At 39.6% G+C, this 19,644-nt stretch overlaps 2 protein-coding genes across 3 annotated transcripts; both read right to left on the minus strand.

Moving 5' to 3' along the window:
• Window positions 1-352: 352 nt before the first annotated feature.
• cip2a (cellular inhibitor of PP2A) lies at window positions 353-10,652 on the minus strand. 2 transcript variants are annotated; one of them, XM_071484443.1, is made up of 23 exons: window positions 10,402-10,652; window positions 10,041-10,143; window positions 9,819-9,966; window positions 9,508-9,620; window positions 9,119-9,213; window positions 8,935-9,031; window positions 7,914-8,036; window positions 7,228-7,373; window positions 7,049-7,124; window positions 6,521-6,760; window positions 5,497-5,659; window positions 5,269-5,416; window positions 5,130-5,159; window positions 4,813-4,912; window positions 4,593-4,711; window positions 4,015-4,195; window positions 3,430-3,504; window positions 2,687-2,797; window positions 2,170-2,366; window positions 1,691-1,804; window positions 1,440-1,522; window positions 1,098-1,237; window positions 353-747 (listed from the first exon to the last, which is right to left on the minus strand). In XM_071484443.1, exons 2-23 carry the CDS (start codon window positions 10,140-10,142, stop codon window positions 601-603), a joined length of 2,748 nt encoding a protein of 915 aa, XP_071340544.1. In that variant the 5' UTR covers window position 10,143; window positions 10,402-10,652; the 3' UTR covers window positions 353-600. The 2 variants fall into 2 exon arrangements, with proteins under 2 accessions (XP_071340544.1, XP_071340545.1); XM_071484444.1 differs by lacking the exon at window positions 5,130-5,159 and having other exon boundaries at window positions 10,402-10,645.
• Window positions 10,653-12,048: 1,396 nt separating this feature from the next.
• LOC139624963 (SH2 domain-containing protein 1A) lies at window positions 12,049-19,552 on the minus strand. The gene is made up of 6 exons (XM_071484446.1): window positions 19,410-19,552; window positions 18,945-19,070; window positions 17,826-18,156; window positions 16,936-16,999; window positions 13,988-14,213; window positions 12,049-13,895 (listed from the first exon to the last, which is right to left on the minus strand). Exons 2-6 carry the CDS (start codon window positions 18,952-18,954, stop codon window positions 13,855-13,857), a joined length of 672 nt encoding a protein of 223 aa, XP_071340547.1. The 5' UTR covers window positions 18,955-19,070; window positions 19,410-19,552; the 3' UTR covers window positions 12,049-13,854.
• Between the last annotated feature and the right edge of the window lie 92 nt (window positions 19,553-19,644).

The raw sequence follows: 19,644 nt of genomic DNA on the forward strand, positions 1-19,644 counted from the left end.
GTTTATGTTTAAATATCTAAATTAACGACTTCTAAGATGAATGACAGTCAAATATCATCCATATAAAAATAACCAGGAAGAAACCTCAAGTATGACAAAGTAACAGTGGGAAATGTTGCAGCGATAGAAATGTAATATGACATATATGTCTCTATATTCAGAGTGATGTTACCATATATGTTACTTATATCATTATTAGAGATAGATAGATAGATAGATAGATAGATAGATAGATAGATAGATAGATTTTTTTTAATATATGTAGTTGCCACTATAAGTACACATGAATTTTTAAGAAAGTGGCTCCAGTGTACACATGTAAACATATGTTCATTTCATCTGGACTTGGGAATCCAGTTGGAATAGAAATTTATTTTAGCAAAGAATAAAAACACAGATACAAACATGACACATACAAAGATTTCAATATGACTTGACTTTAAAAATACCGTTTAGTTTTTAGTTTAGTTCATTAATTGTGTTTTTTAATTATAAACCAGTTTAAAAAGTAAGATCAATGTCTATAAAGTTTGTTGCATAAAAAAAAAAAAAAAAAAAATCTGTTCTTTCTTTCCTCGCTCATCTGCATTGCTGTGTTCGTCAGAGCGACAGGTTGACGTCGCTCTTCATCTTGCCACTGCTGAGGCTGTGGATCATGGCGATCATCGCTGAGTGTTTGCTCAGCTCGTCCTCCTTCTGCTTCAGCTTTGTCTCCAGCTGGCTCTTCTGCAGCTCCAGAGAGGACGCCTGTAATCGATGGGTAAATGAACAGTTTCACCTGGGTGATTACCTCAGGGCAGGGGCTCTGCTCTCTCTACAGAGAGTTAAACCCCTGCTCTGGATGTGTCAAGATATAATTTATGTGGATGACACCGATGCCTGACATGGTGAAAATATCAAATATCCAGTAAAGAGCAAATTCATTAACTAATAGATCAACAATAAAATGGGGAGGTGCTTATGGAATAACTAGTGTCTTTCTACAAGCACAAACAATATAACATCACTCGCCTGAGTATAAATGATAAAGTGAAACATCTCTGAAGTGTTCATATGCAGGGGTCAGACTGGGCCACTGCTTTAACTCTCTTCTTTACCTTGATGCTGGCATCCTTCCTGGCCTGCTCCGTCTTATTCAGTTCCTTCCTCAGAACATCCACAGTCTCCTCCAGGTCCCTCCTCTCTTGATCCCTTTCCTTCAACTTCTCCTCCTCGGCCCGCAGTTCACCACGCAGACCTGGCAGGAACGAGGCAAAGCATCTACTCAATCTGCCACAGTCATTCTTACTGTGACAATCACAAGCAGCCAAAGAGATGATTGCTTTAACTACAGCAGCTTTAAACACACTTGACACCAAAAAAAATGTACCAGTGCTAATGTAATCCTTGTAGTTGTGATTCTTTAGTTACAAACTGACAGGTGTTGAATTCTGACTCACCTGCGATATCACTGTTTTTGTGCTGTATATCTGATTGGAGGGATCTGATCTCCTCCCCTCTCTCCTCCAACACTGCCGCCATCCTAAGAAAGAGAGAGAGAGAGAGAAGCTGTCACCTGAACCTTTGACTGAAACTGATGAATTAAGTGTCAAACTTCACTCAAGACACTATTTCTTCAATACAAATAAAGATGCAGAGATGAATACGACTGGAATGTGTGTGTGTGTGTGTGTGTGTGTGTGTGTATTACTTTTCATGTTGCAGCTGGAGAGCTTCATGGTTCTTCCTCAGTGTGTCGTTCTGCTTGGTGAGAGAGATGTGAGCTGCCTGCAGCTCCTTCAGCAGCCGCTCGCTCTCATTGAACCTGCACAGAACATCAACCTGTTACTCATCTAAAAAAAGACTTTACGTCCCAGTTCACCTGTCCACTCCCCCACAATCCAACAGTTGGTTTCTTCTAATTTTGAATTTTAATTATAGCAGCCTTCAAACTGTTATTATACAAAAGAACAAAATTCTAGTTAATAAGTTGATATTTATCTATTAATTCATTCTCCATCTCTTAGTGAAAAGCACCACTTTGTCATCAAACCAGGTTGTGTTCTTCTTCTTTGGTGTTTGTAACTGTGCAGAACACATACAGAAATCACATTTCATTTTATTTTGTCGTGTTCCCTGTTTGTTGTGTTCCCTGCCTGTGTTTCCAGCTGCTGTCTCTCTGCCTCTGACCTGTTGAGCAGGGTGTTGTAGGCTCCTTTGAGAGCCTGGTGCTCCTCAGAGTCCTGCTGCAGTCTGGCGTTGTGCTGCAGCAGCTCCTCCATGTCTGCCTTGGAGCGCTCCACCTCCAGCACCTGGCTGCTCAGCTTGCCCTGCAGATCCTCGCGCCGACGCTCGGCATCTTTCAGCAGACAGCCGAGCTTACGAGCCTGAAGAACAACAAACAGCAGAAAATAAGTTTCAGCTACTGGAGAATTTAGGCTGTGGATGGAGACACTGACTTGACTCCACCTTCCCTGTGGTTTATATGTCACATTCAAAACTAATAAGTATTAATAATGATAATTGAGTGTTGCAGTATTAAACTGAGGAACTCCATTCCAACGTTTATGCAACATCAGAGCCCTGAAGTCTGAAGTTAAACTAGTGCCAGTGCCCCCAGTGTTTAGAAAACAATAGAAAAGGACTAATCTGAGACATATTCACGTAGCTGCTGTGTGAATTGTTCTGGCAGGTGTGTGAAAGTCACCTCAGCCTCAGCTTGAGCTCGTTGGAAACGATACTGAGCGATGAGACGGTCGGCCTGAGAGAGAGCCAGAGCCTTCGCCTCCAACAAGTCCTGCAGACGACTCTCCTTAGACTGATGGAGTGACAGAGACATGGAACTGAGCCAACCATCATTTCATGTAAAACTTGAAAAATCACAGCTAATACTGTCATTGCTCTAAAATCAATTAAATGTTTTCATAATTATGGTTATAATCCAATTATCTCCATTTGTGTGCATCTGCACTAGAAGCTGCTTTAATGAAGTTGAGACAAAGTTTAAAAATGACAAGAAACAGAGAAACTCTCATATGATCTAATGTAATTTCAACATCAGATTTGTTGATAATGGCCTGATTTGAATTATTTCTATATATTATCTAATTTCTTATTTCTAATATTCTACTGTAACATGTACGTGATGTGAAAAATGAAAAACAACACAATTTAAGTATTAAAAAAAGTCAATAAAGACAAATAAACAGAACACCAGTGCAAACAGCTGCCCTATAAAATGACCAAAGATCTCGGGTCAACAACTTTGCTCAAAAACTTGACTTCACAAAGTCAGGATTTATTGCAGGAAGAAAGTAAAATCAGTTGTCCTCAGATCACAATAATTTACGACTTTCCCCTTTCACCATCTTAGGAACAAGTTTTTAAAAAGTTAATAAGAGAATCAAACACACGTCACACAACAGATGTTATGTGGACAAACGTACTCACCGCAAACGCAGAGAGCTTCTGTTCATAAACATCGATGATCTCAGACACATGCGAGTCTTTAACCTGCTCCTGCAGCTGCAAGCAACAAAAGGACATCAGTGAAAAATGCATTTAAAAAACAAAGTTATGTCTATTTGTGACGCCTCGTCACTGGGTGCAGGTGGCTACAGGTGTGGAGCGACTCTTTGGGATCCTGAAGAGATAAAAAGATCCAGTACAAATAATACACGAATAAACCAAGTTACAAAATTATCATCTGTCAATCATCTTGCAAGGTTTTCAAATTACCTTGTGAACCCAGAGGAGGTCCAGACCTCCACGTTTGGAACCACTGAGCTCATAGCTAAATTACCCACTTGATTTTTTTAATGATAAAGATAATGATAATATTTATGTTGTTTTTTCCTCCTTGAGCCTTTTTTCAGCCTCATTTAAGTCAGATCACGCTGAACCTCATAAACCCTACTGATGTAAATTCTAAGAAAATCAACTGAAACTCCAAACTTCAGTCTCAGTGTATGATGCAATTCTCACACTAAACAAAATACAGGAGCTTCCCAGCATTGATTTAAACTCATGCTGTACCTCCAAACCATTCTGTATCTTCTCAACCAGGCTGTGGACACTCCTGAGGGAACCACTGGAAGAGTCCAGTACGCTGGTGTTTGTCCTGGGAGGTGGGACTTCCTGCACTGCAACACGTTTGATGGACAGCTCGGCCTCCCTCTGGCGATAGGCGTTGTTTGCTGCGATACTTTCTCCCAGACTTGAAAAATACAGTTTGATGGATGGGATCAACAACAGCAAATTATGTATGTGTATTCACCTCATTCATTTTACTACAGGTAGATATTGATCATTATCTTAGATAGGTAATCCAGTATTACTCCTTCAAATACCAACATACAAATAGCTGCTGTAAAAGCTTTTAGAGACATGAAGAAGCGACAAGACAACAAGGAAATCAGTAAAAGTTTCCTTTGGTGTGTCTTTAGGGTCACAAACCGCAGGTTGAGAACCACTAACTGACAGTGTCTTATGGGAGATACTACAAGAGGAACTGGGTAAAATTTTAAACTTGCAATATGTTGTGATCTGTGTGGAAGAAATACATTCAAATACATTTTGTGGCTGTGAACATGTTGGTTCCAGTGATTACTCACATCAATGAGGGGAAGTCGGGGAGGGGCGTGGCTTCAAACAGCAGAGAGAGGCCAGTCTGCACGCGCTCTCTGTGGTGGGATGTCAGGGCCAGAGAGAGAGGAGTAACTATCCTCTGATCCTGACAGATAAAGCCCGAGAAGAAGTAGGTCACAGAAAAAACCACAGAACAGGAAAGAACGAGATGAAGCACAGAGGAGGTGTAGGTGTGTGTGTGTGTACCTGTAACATCCTGTAGAAGCTGGTCTCCATGTCTTTCACCTGCTGCCTCAGTTTGCTCATTAACTCCAGAGTCCTGAGCAGAGCTTCTGCACACACCTGACTGTGAAAAACACACAACTTTACGTATTTAGGAAGTATTCAGATCAGGCCTAAAGTAAAGAAGTAAAACGTACATTACTTACATTACATTAGTTAAGTCCTCAATATTAAAAAACAGGTTGTCAAATTATTATATATTATATTATGATTGTATTTAAGGTCTTCATATCGGTTTAGTGTGCATTTGTTGTGTATTTTAAAATAACTTTAACAGTTACTTGTCACACTTCTTTCTTCTTTCTGTGAAACTGAGCAACAGAAACACAACATTGACAAACTTCAAACACGTGCAATCAGAGTAACAGCCAAATATATACACAGTTAAACCTGGTGATCATAACTTCAGCTGTCACCCACCTGAGATCACTGTCAGAGCCGGGAGGGAAACACATGAGGGGGCTGTTACTATGGCAACAGGAGAGGAGGTCTTCAACCTGTGAGAGGCAGAGTTGAGCGCTCACCTGACGGGACACCAAGGATCTGGTGGAGTCCTCAGTGCACAGGAGTGGAGGAGTTAAGGCTTCAAAACAAACACAAACACAAATAAACACTGAAAGCAGAGCGGCACAGTCAGGTAAAGGATATTAAGCAGCAAACTGGTAACGTGTGTGATGCAGTGGCAGTGTTTTCTCAGGTGAGCATCTCCCTTTGCAGGATCAAGACCCTTCAGCAGCCCCAACAGGACTGGAAGCAACATCTCTACGAAGCTCACCACACAATCGGGTAGAGTCTCTGCTCCCAGTGCCTCCTGAACAGAGAGGAAAACACACACACCATCAGAACCAGGAGGGGAAGGGGGAAAGAAACAGATGACAAAGTAAAAAGTTGAAAATTTGTCAGTCAGAGATACAGATACAGTGTCTTCCTGAACCTTCTGGACGCTCAGTCACGTTGAGTGGTAGAAGCTCAACTGAAAGAACTAATATGGACTCATATGCACCTCATGTCAGCAGGTCATGCAAGAAAAAAAAACAAAAAAACAAACAGAAACCAAAAGAACATATGAAGCACTGTAAAAGAGCAGGAAGTGTATATGACATATATTTAAACATATTGACCAGAAATCCTCATTTTGTAAATGTAAGTAGAACTGCTTATCAACCCTCAATACTGTTTTAGTACCAGTTGAAATATGTGTCTGCGACACACAGTATTAAAAACACAGTCCAGAGTCTAAAATGTCTGGTTCATTTATTCTTTGATAATTACTGATTAAAATCAAAGTTCTAGTGCAGCAAATTTTGTTTAGTCAGTATTGATCTTGAAATTGATTTAGAAATCTGTCTCCTCCTTTAATTGAATGAAAAAATGTTTTTTTAGAAAAACATGTATATTCCTCATGTATATTGTTTTGGTTTCAGCACCAAAATCACTTCTTATATAGCTGCACTAGCATCAAAACCTTTGTTGCATGTCATCCCTCCTGTTGTGTTACTATTAAATTCAGGCAAAAACACTGGAAAAATTGAATCAATGCCAAGCCTTAACAACTACTCACTTTATACTTAACATCACAGGTGGTCATACAAAAAACAAAACAAAAAAAACACTCCACACCAGCTGATTCAAACCTCTGTGGACCCTGTTAGTCTCAGTGGGGCTGTCCTACCTCCAGCAGCTCATTCAACAGGTGCAGGGCCTGGAGAGAGCAAGATTCAGCGCCCTCCACAGGTGAACTCAGCCACTGCACCAGAGCGAGTCCAGACTCTGCCTTGCGTCCCCCGTCCAGTCCGGCTACCTGCCTCCGCCCTGCTGCTCTGAGTTTGGCCCCCGCTGGTTTGAAAACCACCTCACACAGGAGCGAACGCAGACCTGACACACTGCACATGGCAAGGAGGAGCTCCAGAACCTGCAAACAACACACACAAACCACGACCAAACTGCAGGGGATTTTTCACTGTTTTCTGATATTTAATAGATCAAACACCAAATAGTTCGACCATAAAATATTTTACAGGCTAACAGATCATGAAAAAAACTAAGTGAAGACTAAATACAATTTTTGACGTTCTGACTTTTACCTGAGCTACAGCTGAAGGCTTTTTGTTGCTTTTAAGTTTTGAGAACCTGTGTGCTACAACCTGCAGATATCTGTATAATGTTGCATGCAATTACTGTCTGATGTCGGCCGTCTGACCTTGGCTGCAGAGTCTGGGTCTTTTGATTGCAGCAGTCCTAAAACCTGAGACACGCATGCTGAGAAGTGTTGATACCTAACAATGGAAACATGACTTTCAACAGAACAATCCACACCACAGAGCACTTAAGCAGCAACTGAGGTTAAACGCACTATGTGAAACATCTCTATGTGAATACCTAGTGAGGAAGTCTGCTATTTTGGGGTTCTTCAGCAGGTCAACCAAAAGATCTACCGAGTACTTTCTTGTCAGAGTACCGTCGCCGTTCACAATGATGTTGAACACAAGCTGGAAAGTCTGGTGGATGTTCTTTGCATCAAAGAGCTGATGGGAAAGACACAAATACAGAGAAAATGAGTGAGACTGAAACTTATAACTTATTTATTTTCCCACAGATAAATAAAATCAGAAGTGAAAAGAGGAACAATTTGAAAAAAGGAACAAACACTTATTTGTGCTGCTGAGACAAAAATAAACAAAAAAAAAACCTTGTCATTCATTAGGAAACCCAAACACAGTAAAAAGAAAGACTCACAACTTATTAGAAACACCATACCAACACTGGGTAGGGCCTTTCTTGTGCAAACAATATTGCATGGATGTTGCACATGTTGGAAACTTTCCTCTGAGACTCTGCTCCATGTTGACATGACTGCATCACATCATTTCTGCAGCTTTGTCAGTGGCAATTTCCTATTCTACCACAGTCAGTTAAATTTACAGTGGAGTGACTCAGCCAGGGTGGAGAAAAAGGAGGAGTCTAGTCTAGTCAAGTCTACACATGTTTGCAGTACCAAAATTAAGATGTTTACTTTGCTCTGACTCGCAAGTTCAATAGATCGCAGCAGAGTTTTTCCCACCTACCTTCTCTCCAACCTTCTCGTTCAGAGTGAGGCTGGACAGTATGGATAAGGTGAAAACCACCACAGTCAGACTGTTGTGAGCCAGGAAGTTGATCAGTGTACGATAAAACGGCTTCACGTTGTCCTAGAAAAATACAAGAACCAAAGTGTGATATTTATAGTTGACAGTAATTTGCTTTGATGGGCTGACAAAAAACAAACAAAACCTTCTGGACATCAAATAAAGTAAGTGCAGTGAGAAATAAAACAAGTGATACAAAGACAAAATGACCACAGTCAACAAACACTGACCAGACAGTGTGATTTAAACACATTCAAACATCAACAACTATTTTTCATCACATTTGGCACAACACAGATGTTCATATTGGACTGAAAATAACTACAAGAAAAAAAAACAAAAAACATGTAATCACAACACTTGATTATTTTAGTTATTGTAGCGCTGAGAAGGCTCTAATTTTTATGTGAAGTGTGGAGTGGAGAGTGGAGTCCTCAGACGTCTTGTGTTGCCTCACGAACAGTCACCCAAAGATATTTTATTTACTGTCACAATTGTTAAAACTGAGAAGATGGGGCGGCCCGATGGCTGAGTGGTTAGGGCGCGTACCACATGAACGGAAGCTCTTAGCAGCTGAGCGCCGATTCAACTCCCGACCGGCCCGACTCTTTCCTGCGTGTCATTCCCCCTCTCTCTCTGACCCTTTCCCGTCACTCTCTACTGTCCTGTCAATAAAGGCAAAAAATGCCCAAAAAAATATCTTTAAAAAAAAAAAACTGAGAAGCTGGAGCTAAGAAATGTTTAGAAGTTTACCATTAAAAAAAAATCTCTTTAACGATCAATCAATTCAATTAATTTTCTGTTGTTTAATTAATTGATCAACAAAACCTTTTAGCTCTGTACTTTTGTGTTCGATAGGTTCATCATGCAAACCTGTTAAAACAAAATGCAATTGAAAGTAGAAATGTTCATTTCCGTCCTCACACACAGATTTGGTTGATTTGATTCTGCAGAGACTCACCAGAGACTTGATGTGGCTCTGCACAGAGTGGTTGTCACGACACAGGTTAGCCATGAGGCCAAGGCAAGGCATGATGATGTCATCACTGTGAGACTGGCTGTTACGAAAGAGCATAGTATGGTTAGCTGGATGCCATCCTTCACTTCATGATATCATAGTGAGTGATGTGAGAGGCGGGTTTTACATATTGGTCATGAGAAAAGCTATGAGCTCATGGATGTAGTTGGTTGACTGGAAGATGCGAGTGTTGTATGTCAGTTTCTGTAACACCTGTAAACACTGAAACACAAAAACAACATTACAACATATGATCTATTACAGTGTTTACCAAGACTAACAACAATAGCTCATTGTAGCTCGATTCAGTTCAAGGTAATCAAACAATAAACAGCACCAAAAGGATTCATAGAGACAACAGTATCTGTTACTTAAATGCTACTCAATGCATCTGTTTTAGTATGATGATCAAAATGTACACTGAGAATATACTGTACAGAATATGCGGTCATGCCTTGTAATTTCCCTGTGCTGACTGACGAGGCACCATCAAACTGTCTGCAGTGATCAACATACCTGCAGTACCAGTGGCTTTCTTGGTGTAGCACTGTGGCAGTGGATGACAGAGGCCAGGGTGCTGGTGAGGTTGTAACTGCTGTGCAGCATCTCCCGACTGTCATCATCACAGGCTGAGGAGTGTGTGCAAGTGAGGAAAAAATACAAGGATAACATTTCAGTGAGTGCTGGACGTTTTGTGCATCTGCTACCTCAAGAAACAAGATCCTGTTCCCTGTGATACCATCATGAAAAACCATGACAGTATCTAGGTTATAGCACATGTGGAATGAGGAAAAGGGGTATAAAGTATGTACACAGGTGCTCACTACCTAGTTGTGCCAGCAGGGAGATGATGGCGCTTGAAAGATTCGGGTTGGTGTTTGGGTTTCCAGCCAACTCCACCAGTCCACTCACACACTCACTGGGTAAAGCCTGGCCTGAGGACAGCAGCTGGTCACATCTTAGGGCCGAAATCTCCTGAAAACACACAGAAGGTGTATAATGCAGAGACTGTAGGCTACACTGGAGTAAGTGCAGAAAGCAGTGCTCACCTCCACTTGTTTCTGTAGCTGCGCTGCATTTGGTGCTGTCCTGCCGACTCTGTACTGCTGGATAGCCAACAACAGAGACTTCAAACACGTAGTCAGGTCCATCCTGTAGAACAAAACTATTCTTTATAAGTTTGAAATAGTGATACATTGCCCCTCATTAGCTCGCAAAGACAACAAACAACGTCCATCTTGAACCTCTAAGTTAGGGACTTTGCTAACACTAGCTAGCAAGTCTATCTTAGTCTGTCATGACAACAGCAAATTCGGCGAGCTATTTCAAAAGTGGCTTTTAACTATTAACCGCTGTTCATGTATGTAAAGAACCACATGAAATATCCCCTGCTGGTCTGTCACAGAATACCTTTAGACTTTCTTCTTTCCTCGGGAAATGTCAACAACAACCGGCGACACAGCGGCAACGTCCTCCCGCGTCGAGCTTCGAACGGCCAGGACCGTACCATGTTCGAGAGAAGGGGGGAAATACACTTTGATCTATATCAATAAAGATAATATTGATTGACGTGTGATATCACCGAATGGGTTCTATTACTAAATTAGATATACCGTACATAAAAACATAATGTAAAAACTTAACTGCGAGTCCGTCATTTATTGAACGACCTAACAGTATAACCCCCCCCTCCCATTATATGTGTTAGATGAGGCCATGCGAGGACTACGTAACCAGAGGGGCGGAGAAAGAAACACTCGCACTTTAAGTAAAATAAAATAAAATAAAATAAAATAAAATAAAATAAAATAAAATAAAATAAAATGTATGACTTAAACTAAATAAAGGAAAATAAATAAAATTAAACAGACCAAATAAAACAAAATACATTAAAACATTATTGTTTTGTATCTTTATAAGGTTTAAATATAATACATATTTAATACATATTTAATACATATTTAATAAATATACCATAATTAGCCTATTCAGGTTTAACACTGTGTCGGTAACTTTGGTGTGTGGTGATATTTCTTTTTATGTTTTGTCCATACTACTTGACGTATTTGGATGTACCAACTGCATATATGCATAGAGGGCAACCAATACCACATTTTTAAGAACCACGCCAATATTTGAGAGATTTAAAAAACACTAGTATATTGGTCAATTTTCTACCATTTTTAACATATAATATTTGTGTGTACTCTATTAGCCTATACCTATTGTGTTCTTCTATCCCTGGCCAGAAAAAGGGGGCATTGCAGTTACATGGTCTGCATTCTAACTACTTAACAACCCACAATACTCAAACAAACACATGCACTTGCCAATCAAATTAAAGCTTCCTTAGAAGTGTATGTTCCTGAGGACAGCCCCTATAAGTCAGTCATGTTGTAATTTGATTTCTTAAATAAAGATTTGCTGCCAATTTGCCTGATGATGGGTGCATGTAGGTGTGCGTAGATGTGGATGTAGATAGTTGCTTCTGTATTTATGTGTGGAAACTGTGGTTAGACCATGTGTACATCTTAAGTTAGACCACTGACTTTTTCCACTTTTTTTCGTGTCTTTGTTGTTTCCACTATGCACTTGTTTGGTCACACAAATTAAACAGACAGGAAGAGATATGTATTCACTTCAAATGTCCAATAATAAATTAATCTCCACAAGAAGAAAAACAAAAAAAAGAATGTGCAAAAGAATATGACTCACCGGTACAAAAGGAACTAATGCAATGCTTAAAAAAAAAGAAAAGAAATATGAAGTGGCTCAGATCAGCTTGCACTGGAGGGGTGTGAAAACAAATACAGGATGTGTGGTGATGTGTTGTCCGCACAGACAATAAGGCCGAGATGAGAGGTCTGACTATGTAACACACACGTTACATGTTACATGAACAAAATATAACTATTAGAGTCATATTTAAGAGTTTTAGGTGTCTGCAAAAGTGACGTGTTAATGACTGTCAAAGGGAATCACACAGGATTATAATCATAAAGCATTAAAACCAATCAAGTCAATGTTCCAGATTCATTCTCAGTGTGTGACTGCAAATAAAAGCAAATGTAGAAATGTTTTTTATTTTCTTTCCTGTGTAAATAACAGAAATAAAAGCAATAATATGACATGTGCTGCAATAGAACCTCAGCATGGTGTTCAAGATAAAGCGACACCAGGCTGAGTGCACAGCAGCCAGACCACACAAGACAAAACCGCACATGTACGTGGCATTAATAGAGATGCAATGCCCAGAGCAAAGTGATCATGATTCTTTGGTTGCAATGAATCTATGTCTGTGAAGTTTACAGTACTTGTTAAATTTAGCATGGGTAGCAAGGGTGTATACACACTGACATTTTGTTTTGTGTCTGGACCGTCACCTCGCTGCGTTGAAAAACAAAGTTTACAGGAAATAATGAACAGGGGACAACAAATTAGTCAGTTCCAGATACAGCAGACAGATTTCTGACAAAAACAGACCATTTTAGTCTCTCATTAATCACGATGCAGTTCAAATGAATGACTTTCTTGTCAATATTAACATATTGTATAAGGGAGTGGTGGTTCTCATAATCCGTCTGTTGTAAAGGCTCATTTTTTCTCTAAATTATAGTATATTTATTAAATTTTTATGGTTACATAATATTACAGATTGTCCTTATTCTCTTTGAAAATAACGGAACAAAAGTCAAACCCAGTGAAATATTTCTTTATAACATTAAGTATTCCAGACTCAAGAACCAATAATCAAAGTTAATGTTTGGGAAAAACATGAAAAGGTCTAATAAAACATCCTCTTCCTCTGTAGCATAGAGCGCTGTTGTTTCCAAAAACTATTAAAAACACACCAGTGAGTCACCATGAACACACACTGCAGCTTATTTTGATTCAGTCCCACACACAGCAGTCACATGTGGATCAGGGCACCACAGAAAATAGTCCCCAACAAATGCTCTTGCAGTGGTGGATAAAAGAAATCTGACAGGAAACTTGATGTGAGAGTTTTTTTTAAACACATGACTTTTCTGTGTGTTTCCTATTTCTATATTAATTCAGCCTTCGAAGACCAAGATAACGTGTCTTGGATTGTGTTGAAGCTCAGCTACAAGCTGCGAGTGGTTAAAGTGGTTAGTCTCTTAGTTTACAGAAAACTTAGGTTGTGCTCTGCACAACAGTTAATGATAATAAACAACATGTAAGTGAGACCAGGGCTGAGGAAGAGTGAAACTGTCCTTCAAGCTGGTAAATTTTTGCTGCATCAAGACCTTACTTCAGTAAGTCAAGAGTTTCTATATGAATATAATTTAGCATGCCTTGTATCCAAATGATCAGATGTACAAAGTCATACAACCTCACTGAGAACTAAGTACAGCCACAAAGCAATAACAGAGTACTTCAGACAAGAAGCTAAAAGACTGATCGTTACTCGGAAACACATCCTGAGGAGGACATGAATGTGCGTATCGGATTTCATGGAAATCCACTCATTAGTTGGGAAATTTCATTTAAAACCCCAACTGTAAACTTGAAAGAGGGAAAGTCAGAGGATCATCACAGTCAGTCAGCAGGATTCCTCCACTGTGAACATGAAGCACATTTCATTGAAATCCATTCAACAGTGGTTGAGATTTCAGTCTGGACCAAACTGGAGGAACGACCACTGAAAAAAACCAAAAACTACAAGATCATAGGCAGTTGGAGATCTCCGTTCCTAAACATGAGTCCATTGTCCAAGTTCCTTCTTCATTATTCTGACTTTGATCCAGTCTGTGAGCCCAGTGCCCGTTTTAAGCCCCCACAGTTCAGACTTTTTTCCCCAAAACATCTTTTGCACTTTCTTCATGTGTTTGATGCTTAATGTTAATTGGGGAGGACTTCGACGTATTCAGAGGAAGGATCATCTGGAAGAAGAGGAGGAGGTCAAAATACACCATGAGTCAAAGAAGATGATGTGAGAATAAGACAGAAATGTTGGTAAAAATGTATGACGTACTCTCATAATCGTGGTCTTCATATAGAGGATCCTGATCCACCTGTGACTCTTCTCTAGGTGGTTCTTCAGGTTGTTTTTCAGGTGGGTTTTGGGGTTTAATCAACAAGGCTGTCTTCCTTTTGACAGAGTGGCGCAGGTGCATGGCCAGGCCCTGGTTCTTTCTCTTATAGTGGCGAATCAGATCGTCCAAATTCTTAAAAAATGTCTCCTCCACACCTCCTGCTGTCTGAGGGAGTAACAAAGCATAGAGTATAGAGCAAGTTGTTTGTTGGGGGGGTATGTATTGTTGTATGACGACTCCTCTCACCGACCTCAGCTCTACATGTTATGTATGTTTAATTGCAGACAGGACTATTTACAGCAGTGTGTCTGTGAAGTGTCCACTGAACTATTCTGCTGTGTTGGGCCTTTTTGCTTATAACCCTACCACTACATTTGCTCTAACTTCATCCTCACTACTACCACCTCAGCTCTCTGCACCATAACATGCATTTTACATTAATATTGCACAAGAGATCTGAAGGCTGAACTTCTGCCATTTGTTATCAGTATTTAGTGCTTTCATGCTTTGACTGGAATGGAAATAAATGACCCCCAATAAGCATCTACCAGATCATCAGTGTCTCACTAAATGTTGTGTGGTGTGTTTGTGCCTAAAGCAACGTCAGAGGAGTTTCCTGTGGTATGGGGGTGAGATGATATTTATCATGTTTCCATTTTGGGCTTGAAATGTTAATAAAAAACACTTTGATAAGTCATGTCTGTTAGAGAGGGAATTATGGGTCTGTTTTTGCCGGATGGAAAATCTTGACAGACGGCAAATACTTCACAGTTGTTCCAAACAAAGTAATGTTGGATTATAAGGCACTTCTGTGGTTCTCTCATATTTGACCATATTTTAGTTACTGTGATGAGGGCCAGCACTTATACAACTAATATAAACCCTCCATTCTGTATATACCGCAGACACTTTTATTGTCTAGGTTGAATGGACGTTGTTCTCTTACTGTCTGTTTATAAAAACGTTAATATGCTCATCGGAGTCTCCTGCGGTTATTACCACACACTCACAGCTTAAAGAGCAACAGAGGGTAGCAGCACAACAATGCTCAGCAGGTGACATCCAGGAAGCCCTGTCTTATCGGTTCAGGTTGTTGGAGCTGTATGCAGCCTGAAATGTCAACACTACGCAGGGCTGAAAAACAATACTACCCCCTATGTTTTTCAGATTAAAAAAATATTTTCTCTGTATTTTAATTTTAGTTAATTTTGTCCTAAAAAGAACAATAGTCCAAAGTAAGATTGTTAAGCACAATGCTCTATGTAGTAAAGATGTAACTACGTTATCAGCTATCTATAAAGGTAACTGAAGGGAAGGGTTCAATTATATAAAAACAGACTTTTTATCCAGTCAAAGGTAATAAAACTGAAATAAAACAGTTGCATGAAAATCAGTTTGCATGTATGACATTAGAGGAGACGTGTATTTCAAAGTTCGGAGTCAAACTGTGGAATTTCAAATGTTGTTAAACCATTACTCACTTTAAACGTCTAGAGACGGAATGTAACGAAGTGATGTCTGATGTATGTACATGTGCCTTAAAAGACTGATTGTCTCAGATTAGTTTGGCTCTTATCTGTTTTTGTCTCAGTAATTATACACATAAATATCTAAAACACTGTAAAATGATGAGGTCCTTCAAGGATCGATTTTAGGTCCATTACTTTTTATTCTGCATATGTTATCCCTCTATGCTGATGACACAGAGCTTTATGTGAACCAATTGATGCCATTTTTGTATATATAAACATACAGATAAGATAAAGATACTTTATTAATCCCTTGGGAAAATCAAATTGTCCAGAAGTTTATTCATGTATTTAGTATAGATGTCAGTCTGTGTCGTGACCCTCTGCCTTTGGCTGAGTTCTACAGCTCAACGAGCACAAAACTGAAGTTTCAGTGCCTGGTTCTGATGCGGTTTTTAAATCATCGGGGGTAAAGTCATGGTGAGCAATGCCGTTACCTGCTGCACAGAGTGATTAATGTACGCCTTTCTATCCAGCAGACCGGACTACTGTTAAGCTCTCCTCTATGGTCTACCCCAAACAGTTATAAATCATTAAAGTTGATGCAGAACTCTGCTGTCAGAGTGCTGACTAGGACCAGAAGGAGAGAACACACCTATCGTAAATTTCTTACGTTTGTTGTATGTCCGTTTTCATGCCAATTTTAAAATTCCTTTACTTTTCTTTAAAGTACGTCTTGTTGCAAGAGCCTGTTTGTCTGACATGCTTCCAGTCACAAAATTCGCGCAGGTCCTCTTGTCTTTTAATTGCTCTAAAGTGCAGGACAAAATTATTTGCTTCTGAAAACAATTCAAAGTATTGATATCTTTAAACATAAACTTAAAAGCCACAATGTTAGTCTGGCTTGTGATTAATGTTTTATGGCCATTATTTATGTTATTTCATAATTTATTTTATTTTATTTGTGTTTTAAAATGTCCTATTCCATCTTATCAGTTTTATGTTATTGTCTCTATCTATGCCATAGTTTGTAAATCTAACTTAAATCTCTATTATTGGTTTTATAAATTTTTATTTCTTCTCTTAATATAATCTGTCAGACATCTATAATGCACTTTGAATTGTAATTACACTTATGAAAGGTGTTGTATAAATAAAGGTTGTTCAAAGTATTGGTAGATCATGGAGCGCGTTTTATTTGGTACGTGTTGGAGCTTATATTTCCTGTTGGAAGTGTACACTGAAGTGATAAAAAATAAATAAATGATGAATGATTTAATGAATTAATTATAAATTTAGACTCTAATAAACTGTTTGGGTTGACATCCACAGTGATGTGTTTTTGTGTAAGTATATGTGTGTGTGGGTGGGTGTGTGTGTGTGTGTGTGTGGGTGTGTGTGTGTGTGTGTGTGTTTACCAGGAGTGTGTACTGTCCAGTGTGTGTCTGAAGAAGTCTGTAGGTATACACCACTTTCTTTTTGCTGAAAAGATAAAGAAGATACACGTCAATACACGTGTCTAAAACTACCAATTATACTACAAACAGCTTTTGGTTGATAAAATAAAACATGATGCTAATGAGTTACAGGAACCAATACAAAGAGAAACTGATCTTGTGAGTCACTTGTGCACTTGTCTGAATCCTCCTTCCAGTGTCACTAAGACCTGAAGTAAAAGCTTTTCTCTCTCATCACAGTGTAATGGAAAACACTGACGAGGTGGCAGCAGCCCACCACAGTGGAATCTCACCAGACAATACCAAAGGTGCAGCATTTGTAAAGAGAGTAATAAAACCCATTAATAAATGTCAATTCATTATTTCTTTAACCAAACTAGAGTAAAAAGAAATATATTAGTTCTACACTATACTTGCAAACAGTGTATACCATACATTTTAGATGCAATTTTTAATATTTAATTTTTAATTATTTTAACTATGGCAAAACCTTCCTACCTGCTCCAAAATGACAGTGAGGTTAGAAACAATTAAAGCAAACACAAAAAAATGGAACTAAATAAAAATGTTTTCCCTTTATGCTTTTTTTCTTAAACAAATGAGTTTGATAAGTAAACTTGTTTCAGAAGTTGCTCTTACATTAAATCTTTTGTTTCTCAACAAACCTATTTACTGACTATTAATGAAAACTGGATAAAGTTTTCTGATGAATATTCAAATATAAAATATTTCAATATCAACACTTTATGTTTCATGAGGAAACAGCTTTGGGAAAGTAACAGTTGCAATTTTAAAAGAAGAAGACCTTAGAGAAAAGGAAGTCTGGACCCCGGCCAGTGCAGAGTACTCACTAGACACACAGACACATGGCTCCCTGAATGGTCTCGCTGTCTCGGATCAGGTAAGCTCCATCCTTGTTCTTCTTTCCCAGTAGATCCTCACACTCTTTCCTGCTGATGGAGCCGTGGTAGCACACCGGCAGAGCTGCTGCCATGGCAAACAGACACTGCAACAGAAAGACATCCACTGCACCGACCACCACCTCCTGCTTTCTCAGGACAGCTTCATTTCTCAGAAGAGCAGCTCTGTATTCTCCATGAGATTTAACACAGGTGTCGTAGAAACCCAGTCCCGGGGGTGATGTGGCTGAGGGCTGATTTTGTCCTCTGAGATCTGGTGCGTCTGAAGCAGAGAGGGTGACAGACAAAGCAGAGAGAGGTCAGCACTTAACACATGGAGGAGTTTGACAGAATGACAGTGAGAAAACACAGAGAGAAAAAAACCACTGCAACAGCTTCACAGGAAGTGTTTACGTGTAAGTGTGTGTGCATGTGTGAAGAGAGAGATAAAGTGAGTGGAACATGTTTCTGAATATCAGAAACACCATCAACAGCAAGAAAGGTGTTTGTGGAAGTATTGCTAGTTAAAGAAGTACTGATGTTGAAACTTAAGATACAATAGAACTTAATAGAACTTTCCCTAAGAGGAGAAAATTCACGTTACAAGTTTAGTTCTTGAAAAAACAATTTTAATGTAAATTCAAGAAAGACATGAATACACACAACCCAACTGAACAAAAACATCTGGTCTGTTTCTTCTTAAAATAAAAATAATGTAGGTGCAAAGCTCAAGTCAGCATTTTTTTTCTCTTTTATTTGACATGGACAACACAAGGATGATGGATACACTGGATGAACCAGATGCATTGCTTGAGTGTGTTAGCGTACATGCTAACTCTCAACACTTGTCCATGGGAGGCTTTTAAGAAAAACCATAACATTAATGACAATAATAATATTAATAACAATAAAACCATAATAGTGAAAGAACGAGGGACAAGAGAATGTCAAATGTGATTGAGATATAAAGACAGACAGTGGACGGCCCTGCCCACACACTGTGCTGCAGTGTCCTTCAGGTCTGGGATGGTCTCCATGGTGCAGGAGGAGCAGAGGCTGATGTCCACATACTTGTGGCCATGTAGTGTGTGACGTACGATGACTCTGAGATTTGAAGACTGGACCTGTCCCAGCAGGGAACCAGCAGACGGCAGAACTTCTGTCTCTGTCTCACTGTGTATCTCTCTGCACCACCGTCTGCAGGAAACTGGGGTGATTCAGCTCAAATCAGTTCAATTTTATTTTCACAGCCTCCAATTATAATAAATATCTGCTCAAGGCACTTTACAGGGAAAAGGAGCTTATCAAGCCCACTGTCAGTTCTCCCACCAATCTTCAGTTATATACATACACACACATATATATATATATATATGTACACCCCCCCTTCTTTCCTTTTACTTTTCCTTTCCCTTCCTCTTTCTTTCCTTCTTTCCTTTTATCTTTACTCCTCCCCTATATCCTGATCTATAAGATTAATAACAATTTCAGGACACTACTGATAAAACAGAACAAAGAGAGAAACCTAACACAGACCTTTTATTTATTTCCAGGCCGTCGTGGTGGGGGGGTCGGGGGCGTGTTCATGTTGCCAGGCAACGTGACGTCGAGGCCACGGGGCGGAGCTAACAGCACAAACCGACAGATGATCCTCCGGTGGGTCCGCGGGCCGCTGTCGGTGCACGGAGGGAGATGCTCGGCTGGTGTCGGCAGGTGTCGGCAGGTGTCGGCTGGTGTCGGCTGGTGTCGGCAGGTGTCGGCTGGTGTCGGC

This window comes from Trachinotus anak, unplaced genomic scaffold (genome assembly GCF_046630095.1).
Source record: "Trachinotus anak isolate AG129_WGS33_773 ecotype Australia unplaced genomic scaffold, CSIRO_AGI_Tana_v1 ptg000009l, whole genome shotgun sequence".
Classification (NCBI taxonomy): Eukaryota; Metazoa; Chordata; class Actinopteri; order Carangiformes; family Carangidae; genus Trachinotus; species Trachinotus anak.